The sequence below is a fragment of the Anneissia japonica genome, unplaced genomic scaffold (genome assembly GCF_011630105.1).
Source record: "Anneissia japonica isolate Jap-2015-1 unplaced genomic scaffold, ASM1163010v1 scaffold288064_len137640_cov117, whole genome shotgun sequence".
NCBI classification, from domain to species: domain Eukaryota; kingdom Metazoa; phylum Echinodermata; class Crinoidea; order Comatulida; family Comatulidae; genus Anneissia; species Anneissia japonica.
In genome coordinates this window covers 47,876-62,242 of record NW_022685324.1, presented here as the reverse complement: position 1 = coordinate 62,242, position 14,367 = coordinate 47,876, and the positions used below count along the sequence as shown (strand labels likewise).

The 14,367-nt window shown below is 31.9% G+C and overlaps 1 protein-coding gene across 1 annotated transcript in view; it reads left to right on the top strand.

Annotated features, from left to right (window-relative positions):
- The window catches only part of LOC117111308, a 76,022-nt gene extending 64,363 nt beyond the window's left edge, over nt 1–11,659 (top strand). The window contains exons 22-26 of the mRNA XM_033254237.1: nt 3,242–3,432; nt 3,547–3,615; nt 3,899–4,008; nt 4,599–4,748; nt 4,877–11,659. Coding sequence (XP_033110128.1) covers nt 3,242–3,432; nt 3,547–3,615; nt 3,899–4,008; nt 4,599–4,748; nt 4,877–5,194 — 838 coding nt within the window. The 3' untranslated portion in view covers nt 5,195–11,659. The remainder of the gene's footprint in view (nt 1–3,241; nt 3,433–3,546; nt 3,616–3,898; nt 4,009–4,598; nt 4,749–4,876) is intronic.
- The last annotated feature ends 2,708 nt before the right edge of the window (nt 11,660–14,367 follow it).

The following is a 14,367-nucleotide window of genomic DNA, read 5'->3' as shown; positions in this document are numbered from 1 at the left end:
GACTTTTTGTGTGGTAAAGAATACAAAATTGCTTGACAACCAATACGCGCTCGTTTTGACGCGCTGCTGTGATTTCACGAACTAACACAATCTACTTTGATTGTGTTAGTTCGTGATGTGAGCGACGATATATATCACTGCATTTTACACTCTATTTATTATCAAAATATTAAATATATGGATTTATAGTTACTGTAGTTTTTACCAATGTAAAGAATAGGGAAGAACAAGTTACATTTATATACTGTATTAGCTTAAAATTTTAAAATATGAGACAAGAGTGGGGAAGATACAAAAAACATTGTACTGTACTTAACAACAAAATGTTCTTGAAATCAACTTTGCTGGCCTATCCGAATCAATAGCAACAATTTCAATTACAGACTAGGTCTGGAAGGTTACACACAATTGACTGGTCCAGATATACAAAAGCTCTAGGCCTATGCGGACAAAATTTCCTTTCATGAGTGATGAAATTGTCAAAAAAACAGAGCACAGTTGTCACATGAATTGTCAAGAATGAATCTATTACATAAGATCTGTTGCATTAATGAGGATGGACTTATCATGTATCTTCCATAACAATTTATAAATAATCACTTCCAACACAAAGTTTATTTCATCATCTTCTATAGCATCAAAAAACCCAGGCAGTCTTCACAGCTTCTTTGGAACTTGTCCCTAATCGCCCACACAGTGCAAGATGGGATGACCCTTCTGTCAGATTTCTTTAGCCTGTTAAAATCCTACCACATGAAAGCCATTGATATCCATCATGTCAGCATTTCTTGTAAGAAGAGAAGTACAATAAAAAGTTTGAACAGACTAGTTAAAAAAAATCAGAGTGACTATTCTTACACCATTCAAAAATAATTAGTATTGATATTACAGTACAATATCTTTATAAGGAAGTAATCATTCTGGCACTAATCATCAATAATAATTTTTGTTGAAAATCTATATATTCTAATTAACCATCACTGTGAAAAGCCCATATTCAAATGCATTGCAAGGTGGTGTAACATAGCCGCGACCTAATTATTTTGAATAGAATTTATTACTTCATTAATATAATACTTTTTTGTAATATAAAAATAAAAATTAGTTTAAAAATGAAGACAGTAACAACATATGTACAATAGACTATCTTGATTCTCAACCTTTTCTAATGTACAGTAATAATAATGCCCCTGTATTTTGACCATCAAAATGGCTGGACATTTGACCCTCTACTAGTTTTTGATCCAGCATGGAACCAGCAGGGAAACGCCTAGTGCAGGTGGTTGTATTTCCGAGCAGAATACCGAAAATTAGTCTTTAAACTATACTGTATATAACCATTGCCAATGTATCTCTGCACATTTTTCCAAGCCATTTTCCGCGCAAATTTGAGCTAGTTTTCAAGGTATCATCCACATTCCACGACGAATAAACTGGCATTTTAGTAATGCTGTAATAATAGTAGATCCTAGATAGTTCCATGGATCTAATAATTAACATGTAAATTAATGTACTTTATTTAAAATAGTGTTGTTTGTTTGCCTCTAATGTTTAAAATATTATTATTATTGTTTGTATGCCTAGGCCTAAACTAGGGGGGCCTAGGCCGCACCAGGCAATAGAGTAGTATTCCGTATTCTCTACATACATACAGTACTGCACTAAATGCTAGGCTATGCCTACACAGGTAAGACAAGTTGGTATTAAACAAACCTATTTAACTCCACTATTAAGATCACCACTTCCAAGACTTCCTTATCCAAACCAGCAAACATATCTTTTTGAAAGATTGATTCTTCAAAAATGCCTTCGACTTATTATATTATTGTTATTGAATATTTTCGCCAGTCCTAATTTTTCAATTTTCCGCTTGCGACGACCATTCTCATCAGTTGGCTGTGTCTCGTTACCAGCTCATTACGTTTGAGTGAATCAGCTGACTCCCTGTCTAGTGCAAATCGTTATTTTACACATAATTGAGACATTTTCATAAGTGAAAACCCATATAAATGAAAAGAACGGCCAAATTTACATTGGAATATGTAAAGTTTGACACGATTTTTTATGGGGTTACCGAATGCAGGCCTTTGAAAGTCGGTACATTTTAGGAAATTCCCTATCTTATAACACTAGCTCAAAATCCTGTAGCACCAGTTTTTTTTTGGGACCCAGTTCACGAGCCTCGTTTTACCGTCACCGTCATTCTGGTCGCCCATCTCTCAATTTTAAATTAAAAATCAATCGTTTCACCCGTGCCCCCCCCCCCCCCTTTAAGGATAAAAATATGAAGAGTTTTGAAAGGCCTTCTAGGGGGCCTAGGGCCATCGCTTGCGGGACTTGCACCGTCCAGTGCTGACTAAGGTTATAGTTGTTGATTTAAAGGTACACATTCAGATTAAATACTGTCACCAAGTCATTTTGTTGTAGTTTCTGTATGAAATATTTATACTATTAGACAAACTTACATTGCTGAATTTTAGAATAAGATGTTTCTTTTGATTACAATGACCAATGAGTCGGAAAAATGTTGTGTGTATGAATCTCTAGATAGATAGAATTTTTATTCTGGATACTCAGTCAGTATGATTAATATGCTGTTCTTCCCTGAGGTCCAGAATGATCTTAAACTACATTAAATTACAATACAAAATTAAAAGAAAATGTATATAAATAATTATATAAATAGCATAAATACAAGAAACAGAAAAGAAAAACAAGAGTGTAAATTAAAATGAGATTTGTAAAGGATTATAAAGAAAGCTTAGGCCCAGGCTCATGTTGACACGATGGGGCTATGCTCACTGTGTACAAAAATGTTCAAGCTTTGGAGAATGTATTATAGGAACATTTACCAAGGCTTTTCAGTAACTTAATTTACGTTAAAATGTACAAATAAACAAGTTTGAGGAGACATTTATTCGAGCGGAGGCTTAATATTGTGTAAACAAATCTGCCACCTAACGGTATGTTTTGATGCTATACCCACTATACAATACTAGCTTTGGTGACTAATTCGGTCTATTAAATCTTGAATCTTCCTTCATATGTATATCATGAAATAGTTATTGGAACATGTTTTAATTAAGCTTTTAGAACTTGGTGCCAATCTTGAGTGGCTGACTGTCCATTCTCAAGCTGTGTTAACTTTAATTTAGTTTTTTTTTTGTAACTTTACAATTGAATCATGATTCATTATTCATAGGCATATCATGAAATAATTATTGGAACATGTTGTAATTAGATTTCAGAACTTGGTGCCAATCGTGAATGAGGAGGAGGGTCATGTGATTCTAATGTGTGTTGAACCTCAAAAGGATGGTTGTAAGCTTTATCAAATGAAGATTTCTGATAATGGAAAAACTTGGAGTGACCGAACCAGGGTCAATTTGAAATGGCCTAAATATATGGGAAGTGCCCAACTCCATTGTATTGGTGCGTAGAGTAATAATGTTTCATTTCCCTAGAAAAAAAAATGAAGTAATCTATTATATTTTATAGTTTTGTGTTCATTTACTCATCCATTATTTACATGTTAATTCTGTTTAGGTCCAGGGCATGGTTTGTGCTTGCAGTCTGGAAAATTGGTTATTGCAGGTGTTGTCAAGTTTACAAAGCGTAGGATCTTATAATTTCCTTTAATTTCTATTGTTTTTCATAACATAACATAAATAACTTAAATTTATAAATTGACTTGAGCTGTTGACTTACCTTTACAAGTTTTAGCTCTCACAGTAATTGATTAATTTTGATTTTATGTGTACATACATGTCTGAGCTGCAGGGTAAATTAAACCTTTGCTTAACCTGATTTTTCAGAAATTTTTCATTTTAAGTTATGATAAAAATTCATTGGTTTTTGTTTTTTAATCTCTTAAGCTGTGCTTTTATAATCTATACAGAACTTCAACTTTGTGTGATAACAAATAACAGTAGAGGTGACACCTGGGAAGTAGTTCCTATACCATCTAACTTCAGACCTGATAATGCTTCCTTTGGAAGTCATGCACAGGTGAAAGTTACTTTTTGGTTTTTTTTGCTTCAGTATTACTATTGATGGAGCTTAATTTAATAGTAAATTATTATGAATGGCTGAAGATTGTATTGTCCATATTAAATTCTGATATAAGGCCACCTGCCTTGAACACAAAATTGGGCCAGTTTTTTGGGGGTGGGCTTATACCCGGGCTATTCCCTTTTTAATTAAATGGCATTGTACCTAATTCAAAGCCAATATATGATGGGGCTTTTGTTTTTTTCATATCCTGGGCTTTTGCTCGAGGAAAGGCTGGTACTTAAAATTGGGCATAAAGTAGGTGGTGGGCTTACCAATTAACTACAGTATTAATATTTTAAACTTAAATTGTCATTCATTGAGTTTGCCTCAATTATAAGCAAGCTCCATTTAGCATCACTGTTGGTGCAAAGAATTTTAATACTATAAAAGTACTGACAACTGAAATAAATTTTATTAATTGAACACGTTTTAAAGATTTGGTCGGTTGGCTATTGTTAAACATAACAGAAAATGTTTAATGTTGTTGGTTGAGCATCTTTTTAAAATCTTATGTAATTTTACTTCTGTTTCATAACCCTAAATAGATTGTTGAATATGCAGAAGACCAAGTTTGCATCACCTGTTCATTGAAAAACTGCCAGCAACGCTTTAATGTGTTCAGCAGTGATGGATGCAGAACCTTCCACAAGGCCAAGATGGAACCTACATTGATAGAGGCTAACCCGGGATGCCAGGTATGTTGTCATTACAATTGTTGTTATATTAGTAGACTACAGTATGTGATTCAACAACAAAATAGGGGAAGGGTGAATGACGATGACAGTAATGTTAATAATAATTTTTTTATTGATTTATTTCTTAGGCTGGTATAATTAGTATCCCAGTAAAGAAAAGAATGACAAGTTTCAATTTAACTGCTTTCACAAACCCAGCAAAAGAATCCGAGTTTGAAAATTTGTCTGTTCGATTTAGCAAAGATGGCTGTGAAACATGGACGCCTCCGTTACTGGACTTAGCAAGACGATTTGCTGAATCCAGTGATCTTGCTTACTATGAAGAGAAAGGCCAAAAATTGGCATGTGTGTATGAGAATGTGACTACTGTTGGGAATAACAGTAAATATTATTCCATTTTAATGCAGTTAATTTCTCTTGATGACATTATTACAAAAATGTTCTAAAGGAAACATAATAATTCTTTAAATTTAGATGAAAATGACGATGAATATTTTGAATTAATTTAAGGGTTTGATGTTTGTTTGGTATTGAATAATGTCAGAAACGTATTTAACTGCTTCTAATTTTCTTTTACTTTTTACCTTTATGAATGTTTCCCAGAGGGTTAAATTCCAAATGGGGTGACTTGCCTTCAAAGCAATCATTCAATCAAATTAATTTATTTATCATCAAACCTGAATGATAATCATATATCAAATCACTAATAATAGAAAAAAAGGATGTGTAAAAGGATGCCAAATAAAATTTGCCCTATCTCTTTAAAACCAAGCTGAGATGCTATCTGCTGCATTACTTTTACTGATGTTGAGATTGAGAAGCTCGGGTTTTAACAGATTCTTCATCTACAGGCTTGAGTTTTAGTTTAGGAATGAATTTATTTTTACAGAGAAGAAAAATTTCTTGGAAAAATCAGACGTGACCGATGTGAAAAACTTCATTGTTAACATTTTTCAAAACAATGCAACTATCAATTTTGATATTATTGTATCCTAATTTGCTATGATTTTCCACAGCTTCTTAGGATTGTTTGTAATTTTCTTCAATTAGGTTTAAGGAATATTCCGATTTTGCTTTCTTCATAGCTTTACATACTTTTTTATGCAGTACAATCAATTTATCATAGGGCAATTCCATAACTTCGGACGTACATTTCAGACACTTTGTGAATCTATATTTTCATAATGAAGCTTTCAATTTATTTTTTTTAAAGTTTGCATTACATCTACTGGTTAGTACTATCAAGCCTACAATTTTTATTTTTTAACTCGTATGCGTTACGGAGATACGGGTCAAAATGACACCGTGACGGACGTAATCAGAGAAAGTGACTTTTCCTACGTCACTGTACTTTTTTTAAAAACTCTGTGATGTGTGGGACATTTAAAAAAAAATATTTCCCTGTTGTTTTCCACTAATGTGTGGGCTTTCTAGCAGAATAAAATTTTAATTAAATTTTTTTCATTTTCTCTATGAAAACACCATAAAATTACTGTGACGGACGTACAATTTTATCGTGACGGACGTACTTGTCTGAATTGTGATGGACGTACACATCTAAAAATACAAAAAAATCTACAATCTAAATTATTTTATTTATTAATTAATATACTGGTATGCTTATATGATATAAAAGTACCAAAATATACTGGATTTTAAACTTTTTTTTTTAATAATGAATGTAAAATACAATTAATTAAATAATTTAGGTAATTTTGTGTCAAATAATCCTCAGTTGACCTCAATACCCTAGTAGTCAAACCATGTTTTGTATGCATTTGAGGTAAAGAGAATATTGACTTCATAAATTGGTTCAGGGTGGCCCTAGAATCATTTTGGCATGGTAACACATTTTATTTAATGTGGCAAAATGTCAAAGGTCAGGGTCAAAAGTCATAGTAATAGGGCCCTTATATCTTCGCAACCACATGTGGTAGAGAGTTAAGTTTGATGTCAAGTTGTTCAAAACATTTATATTTCTATTTACCATAATAGAATATTTTGTTAAAAAATGACCAGACATGCCATTTCTGACCTTTGACTCATCTCCGGGTCATATTCACAGGTTCTCATATTTCCGTAACCACTGGTGGTAGGGAGTTAATTGTGGTGTCAATTTGTTCAGAACATTCATGTAAATAGATTGTAAAGGAGTTGGATCTTAATTTGTAACCTGTTATTATTAATTAATGCAGACAGTTAAACTAGTGAAAGAATATGTGCATACTGTACTGTACTAGATCTATAAGCCAAGTCCTAGCTTTTAGCGTTAACTTCTTCATTGTATATAAAGAATCCTGCAATGGGTAAGTTCAGATTTTAAAGGTTCTGAAATTAGAGATTATTATAAACACCTGTAACATTTTTGCAATACAAGAAAAATCATAGTAATTGTAGTTAATCAAGATGACTGTATGGTTACTCATGCTAAATAAGGTGTCTTATCTTACATTATAATAATATCCTGTAATTTGAATATAAAAAAATAATATAATCATATGTTAGCTGTAATTGTAATTACAGAACATTGTTATGATGAAGTAGATAGAGTAGCCGTGTTAGTCAAGATGATAACATTATTATGTAATTTGTGTATTGCCTGCCTGGTTTATTTTTATTAGATATTTGCTTAAAATTTTAGTTTAAAATTGTTTTTTGTTTGTAATGTAAGCCCATGGTACTGAAAATATGTTCATATTGCACACTGTTTGATAACAATAAGACAAAATATGCTTCAGGGAGGAAAATTATGTAAGCCTAAATTGATCTCGACCAGAAACTCAAGTATGGGGCTCATACCCAGAATTGTCCATGTTGTATTATGTTTTGTGCACAACATGTAGCCTACTGTAACTACAGACATATGACACATTGACAGTTTTCAAATTTTCACCATATTTCATAGGTTATAACACATTTTACACAGTGTGACGGACGTACAGTAAAACTGTACGTCTGTCACGTGGTTTTGCTAATTAGTGTAATTAATGGTAGGCTTCCAATTTGCTGTATACACTTGGTATACCTAGTATGCTTTATAACAGAGTTTTGGTAATTTCTTTGTACCTGGTTAGAAAAGGAAATAAACAAATGTCATTTTCTTGTGACGGACGTACATCCATATTTTCATTATTTTTAAATATTTAATTAAAAATATGGCGTTAATTACAAAAAGTCAAAAAATTTCACCAAATCACACAATACATACTAATTCATTATTTTAATGAAAAGTGAATCAGATTCTGATATTTTGCAAGGGAAAAAATTGGAAATTGAAATTATAACTACATTTTCTTTAGTATTTTAAAATATTAATTAATTGTATTGAATTCCAATTATTTTCCAAGTGAATTCTTAATTTTTTTTTTATTTCACAAAAATATAACTCATTAGCTTCATAATGATGTATCACAGATACACATTTGATGTATTTGAATTTTTTACCATTTGGTTTACTAATTTACGGAATTGCCCCATAGATGTTTGTTTTGTTCCTACCTATCCTTATTAAAAAGTTTTAGCAAACTACGGAGTTCATGAATTATGTGTTTGATTTCACCATTTATCCAATATTTTGTGTTGCGTTTTATTCCATAGAATTAAAATAAATTTTTCTTAACAAACAAGGCCCGAAAGCCACTATTATCCAGCAATTCGTTGTTATTTCTATTGTATAGTTTATGTATGTTCCCTGTATTGCATTTATTAACCAAAGAATAAACATCTGAATTCATACGGAAAATGTTTCTACCATTTCACAATAAGCCTACACTGTATTCACACAAAGTTTCCATTTGAAGTATAATTATTACTTCTGCAATCAATTGTCAGATTGTCAGCATTGTCAAACCTGGGTGCTTGTCTGGACCCACTCTATGACAATTTTTCGCAAAATGCGCACAAATGTCTTCTTCACTCAACCCGGTAAGAATTAAATTGAATTGAATGTTTTCTCATGTTGCCAACTCTGTTCTGCTTCTTCCTTTTTATAAAAGTGAATTTTTTAATGATGAATTACAATTTGCCAAAAGTCTATTCTTTTAAATGAATTTCTAATCAGTCAAATTTGTCTAAATTTTTCTCAAATTATTGATATTTTAATATTGTCATTTAAAATTTTTAATCTCTTTTAAATTTAAGCAAATTTTCTTCTTTTTACTTGTATATACTATAACCTTTTTACAGTTATTCAATTAGGCAATTGAATGTTTCGTTTGCAGGATCCCAATGGAAATATGTTTCTTTGCAACCTTTTTGTAATCTTTGCTTTCAAAGCATTGAAAATCATTTTTTTTCTTTACCTGCAGTATGATAATTTTACTTTTAATATGTGCACTCGGTTTCTATTTCTCTATCATTGTCAATTTACAAAATATATTTCAAACTTCTTTTCATTCAAAATGGAATAGTTTAGCTATAATACTGTAATTTTACATTACAGTAACCATAATTGATGTTACCATTTTTAGTATTGCCATTGTTATAATAATTATTACTTTTATAGTTCTGATGCCTTTGATGTATTAATGAAGTAATTTTGAACCATATAGCATTCTTTTGAGTAATTACATTAAAAATAGATAATGGTACAATATAAAAATTTGAAGCACATTTAAATCTTATCATTTAACAAATTGATGAAAAATCTTATTCACCCAGTTTAAACTGTGTAGATTTTAATTGACACAGGACCATAAACAATATATTTGATTGAGTAAAACAGTATTTGTTCATATTAATAAAAATAATTATAATAATAAAACTTACAAAGTGCACTATTCAACTGCAGTAGTACTCAAGCACTATATACAATATCTGTGCTATTTATATTTTAAACAATTATTTATTTCTATATTTTTAAGCATGATAATTCCATCTTTGAACAACAGTATTGATATATTCTTAGGTATTTCATTTAACAATTTCATATTTGTATTTGTCAGAATGTTTTTAGTTTTCATATAACACATTTAATTATTATTTTAACAATTTGAGTTTTGTCTATTCTTACTGATAGAAAGTTATTGTACCATTCACATAATATTTTAGCAAAAGCATGCCAGTGTAATAATCAGTTTATATAAAGTAGTGCATTGATAATAGGATTCTGATGAATATACCCCACTGAGGTCCTCTGTCAGTATCTGTTTAGATTCAGAATAGGAATAGGAATTGATAATAGTCGTTTTCTCTTTTCAAATGAAAGTTTTAATGTTCTTTATAAGAACCAGTGTTTGTTTTATCTGCATGTTAATTGTCTCAGACTTTTAGGGTTATACTTGTAGTGTTACATGAAATATTAGCTAATAGTTTTTGAAATATTAAATACTCTTAATATGTAGGCCTAAACTTATATAATAAGTTTATTAGTTTATGTATTGTTAGGATACATTATGACAACTAATTTGCATTAAGGTATAAACTTTAAATTGCGGTGAAATAAAATGAGCACATACATAAAGTGGGCACATGCATACAAGTATGCTTAAATTATAAATTTATTATGATTTATTTGATTTTGGAAAGAGCTTATATAATAATCAGTTTATAAAGTAGTATATTAAATATAAAAACAATAATACATTTTCTCTTTTGAAGCAAAATTAATGATCCAAGTGTAGGGTCTTTCTAAGAATCAATATTTTTGTTTTATCTGCATGTTAGTTGTAGGGTTATATCTGTAGTGTAAGTGAGTACCTGGTTGAAATATACCATAATATAATAGGTAATATAGGTTAAAAGGCGTGGAAAGGTACTAGCCACACAATGCCGAGGCTAGAACATAGGGCTCCTAACAGCTCATTCTCCTATGTTCATTATGGGACTACCTTTACCTATACCTTTTATGTAGTGTTACAAGAAATATTAGGATATAGCCTTTTTGATAATTAATAATTAGTTTCTAGGTCTAAGAATTGTTAGAATAACATTATGGCAACCGATTTGCATTTAGCTAAAACTTTTTAACTTGCGGTGACGTAATGTAAGTCGTGCAAGTATGGTAATTATTTGGTTCAATTATACATGCAAGCTTTCTAGGCATAAATATTGTTAGGATACATTATGGCAACCGATTTGCATTTAGCTATAACTTTTATCTTGCGGTGACGTAATTATAAGTCGTGCAAGTATGGTAATTATTTGGTTCAACTATACATGCAAGCTTTCTAGGTCTAAGAATTGTTAGAATAACATTATGGCAACTGATTTGCATTTAGCTAAAAACTTTTTAACTAGCGGTGACGTAATGTAAGTCGTGGAGGTATGGTAATTATTTGGTTCAACTATACATGCAGCTTTCTAGGCCTAAATATTGTTAGAATAACATTATGACAACCGATTTGCATTTAGCTAAAACTTTTATCTTGCGATGACGTAATGTAAGTCGTGCAAGTATGGTAATTATTTGGTTCAATTATACATGCAAGTTTGTAGATCTAAAAATTGTTAGGATACATTATGACAACCGATTTGCATTTAGCTAAAACTTTTTAACCTGCGGTGATGTAATATTTCATGGAAGTACAGTATGCTAATTATTTGGTTCAATTATACATGCAAATTTATTATAATGCATTTGATGTGGAGTGGGGATGGTGGTGATGATGATGGTCATAAAACATCATAATTTATTTCAGCTTAGTTTTTATTCTTGAATTTATATGTTTTCGCATGCAGTATCTATTTCCCAACTATAATCCAAAACCGTGTTAATGAATGTTTCGACTACCAATGAATCGATGAGTTGGTATGGTTTTTTAACAATTTCAATTATTTCACATGATAGAGTGGACGGTGCTAAAACTGGACTACTATATATGTTTGAAAGCTGAAATATATCGGTATGTTGTTTGCATTTTTTATTGTTTTTGCTCTAAAGTAGGCCTACATTAAAATGGCAGTAGAGAAAATTGTGTTTGTCCTTTTTTGTGTCTATTACATTCTGTTTAACAGTAAAAGTGTGTAGTGGGTGGATTGAAGTATTTACTTTCAATCCCTCTGTCATTTTTCTCTTAGGCCGTATACATTGTTTGTTTATTTATACTACCGTGCTTGTGAGAAAGCGCCCGGGCGCTTAAAATATTTTTTTGCACTTTCTGAGGGACTCTTATTCAAACGGGGCGCTTATGAAATAAATGAAAATCGAGGGCTTCTTGTGGGAACACCACCATTCGTTTCATAAAAGATAATCGTCCAGAGAACATGGCTCATGACAAGAATGCTGTGAATATTTACATAACACCAGAATAACAGATGCGATTAGCGGTGGTGGGTGGTGGTTATCTTGTTGGCCATTGGCGGATTAGCAGGATGTCAGGATCATTGCAGGTTTTCTTGAAAACTCAGATGAGAATGTGCTGAAGGTGCAAATTGTCAGAAAAAGAAAAAGAGGAGTAGGACTATACAAATATATAAGAATAGGAAAGTTGGAAATATATTGTTTGTACAGGGATCATAGTTCTCATCTGTCCAAGAGAAATATCCTCAATGTGATATTGACCTAAGAAAAATGTGATTCCACTGCACTCTGCAGCTCCAATCATGCCAACAATCACAGTCTCAGGATTGATTGGATTATTGACTTTTGCTAAAAAGAAAGGGAGCGCTTATTCAAATTAGAAGGGGGCGCTTGTTCAAACAAATTGTTCAAGCAAATTTTTACGTTTATTCGAGAGGGGCGCTTATTCAAACGGGGCGCTTATTCGCGTGAGTACGGTATTCATACACATTGAAGTATTCGATGGCATTTAAAAACCAAACAAACTGCAAATGAAATGAGTAAAAATTTATATTATCAACATTTGATTTTCAGAGATATACTCAAGTTGATTCATTTTGATGCCTCATCACTGAATATTGAAATGAGGGATGAGTCTCATACCCATATCAAGTTATGACGTATTGAACAACTGGTTTTTTTTTTTTTTTTTTTTTTTTAGGAAAAAGAAGTACAGTACTCAAAATGTGAATGATGAATTAACATAGCAAGGGGTTGGAGGGGGAGGGAGTGCATGAGAGCAAAATGGGCTCGCTCAAAATCATCCGGAAATGTGAAGCCCCTGAGAAATGATATTTTCGGTGTTTCAAATGCTTATTTAATCGATGGAGTGCAACAAAGTGGATCATAAATTGACTCAGGAGAAAAATGTTGGGATTTGCTTGGCAGGGCTTCTATTCCATTTCCGCTCCCCTCTAGTATTTTATTGCTGCGAAGCAGCCAATTCAAATTCTCGACAGCAATTTGACCTCTGAAAGGTCATTGTTTGTCAAAAAAAACAAGAGCCTAAGACGACTGAAAAGCGGAGTTTCCTTCTTTCGTTCTGCCGGGTAAAATCAATTACTTTAGGCGAAGTTTGTAGACTAACCAACACGTACCAACGTCCGCATGTCGCGCTAGCCTTATCCTACTCTAGGCCTAGACTAGCTAGGATGGTATAGGCTTAGCCTTGAAGGGACGAAGGTCCCAATGACAAACAACGTCGCTCCTTGATAGCTAACATTGTCTATTTAACATCACAATAATTCATTATTAGACCTAAAGTTGTTTTTTGAATTGTACTCCACAAATCTCAGCCGATACGTCGCACAACTCGAGTAAGGCCCTATAAAAAATATTATTAGTTTATCACCCTATCTGGGCAGGAAAAGTGATGAGGGAGGGAGGCTTTTTTTATTTTTTTTTATTTTGCTATAGCCAAATATAACCCTTGGTTTGTTTGCTGGTGCATTGATCTTCAAAGTAAAACAAGATTTAGATAATGCAAACAATATCTACTAACTATTTAATAAAATAAATGAAAAAAATAAAGAAATAAAATTTAAAAATAAATTAAAAATTTTTTTTTTTTCAAAATTATATATTTTTTTTCTTGTACCATAGAAGGCATGCGCGCGAGGGTGATAAACTTATAATTTTTTTTTATTGGGCCTAACGTCTCGTATCTATTGTCGTGACGTCATGGCTCGCTGGCTCACACTTGCGATGTCTCCCACTTTGGCAACAATCTTTGGCAGTCAACTCGCCCCTAGAAAACCCGCCCTTGGAAACTTGCCCCATAAAAAAAATGTACACTTCCTAGACCATGCAGTTTTCAAAATAAAAATTGTAACCTTTGGTAATCAACTACTTTTTCCACATACGTAGAAACTTTATTTTAAAAAACCTAAACCATAATTCACCACTATAGACACTTTTTGACAAAAATGAAAAATTACGACTTTGTTACCCAATGAGAAGTTTTCTAATATAGACAATGGGTCGTGTCTCATATTATTTGTTATATTTTTATTATTCATTATTTTCACTTGATTCGCATAAATAATTTTGTTTGAAGAACATTTATATATGCAGTTATACTTTGCAGCATTCTCTTGCAATTTCTAGTTAATTATTGTAATTAATAATGTAGGCTTATTGGATGTAATGTTCAAAATACTTCATGCTATAACAAGGGTATTCCATTCTTGCAGTACACCCAATTCAAATGTACAGTATATTAAGTAATTTAGTACTGTATACTGTATTATAGGAATCGTTGTTTGTGTTAAAGCGAAAATATAATTGACCTGAGCTTAGCAGCGAAGTAAGCCAGGCTAGATAAATTGGAAATGTACCCTA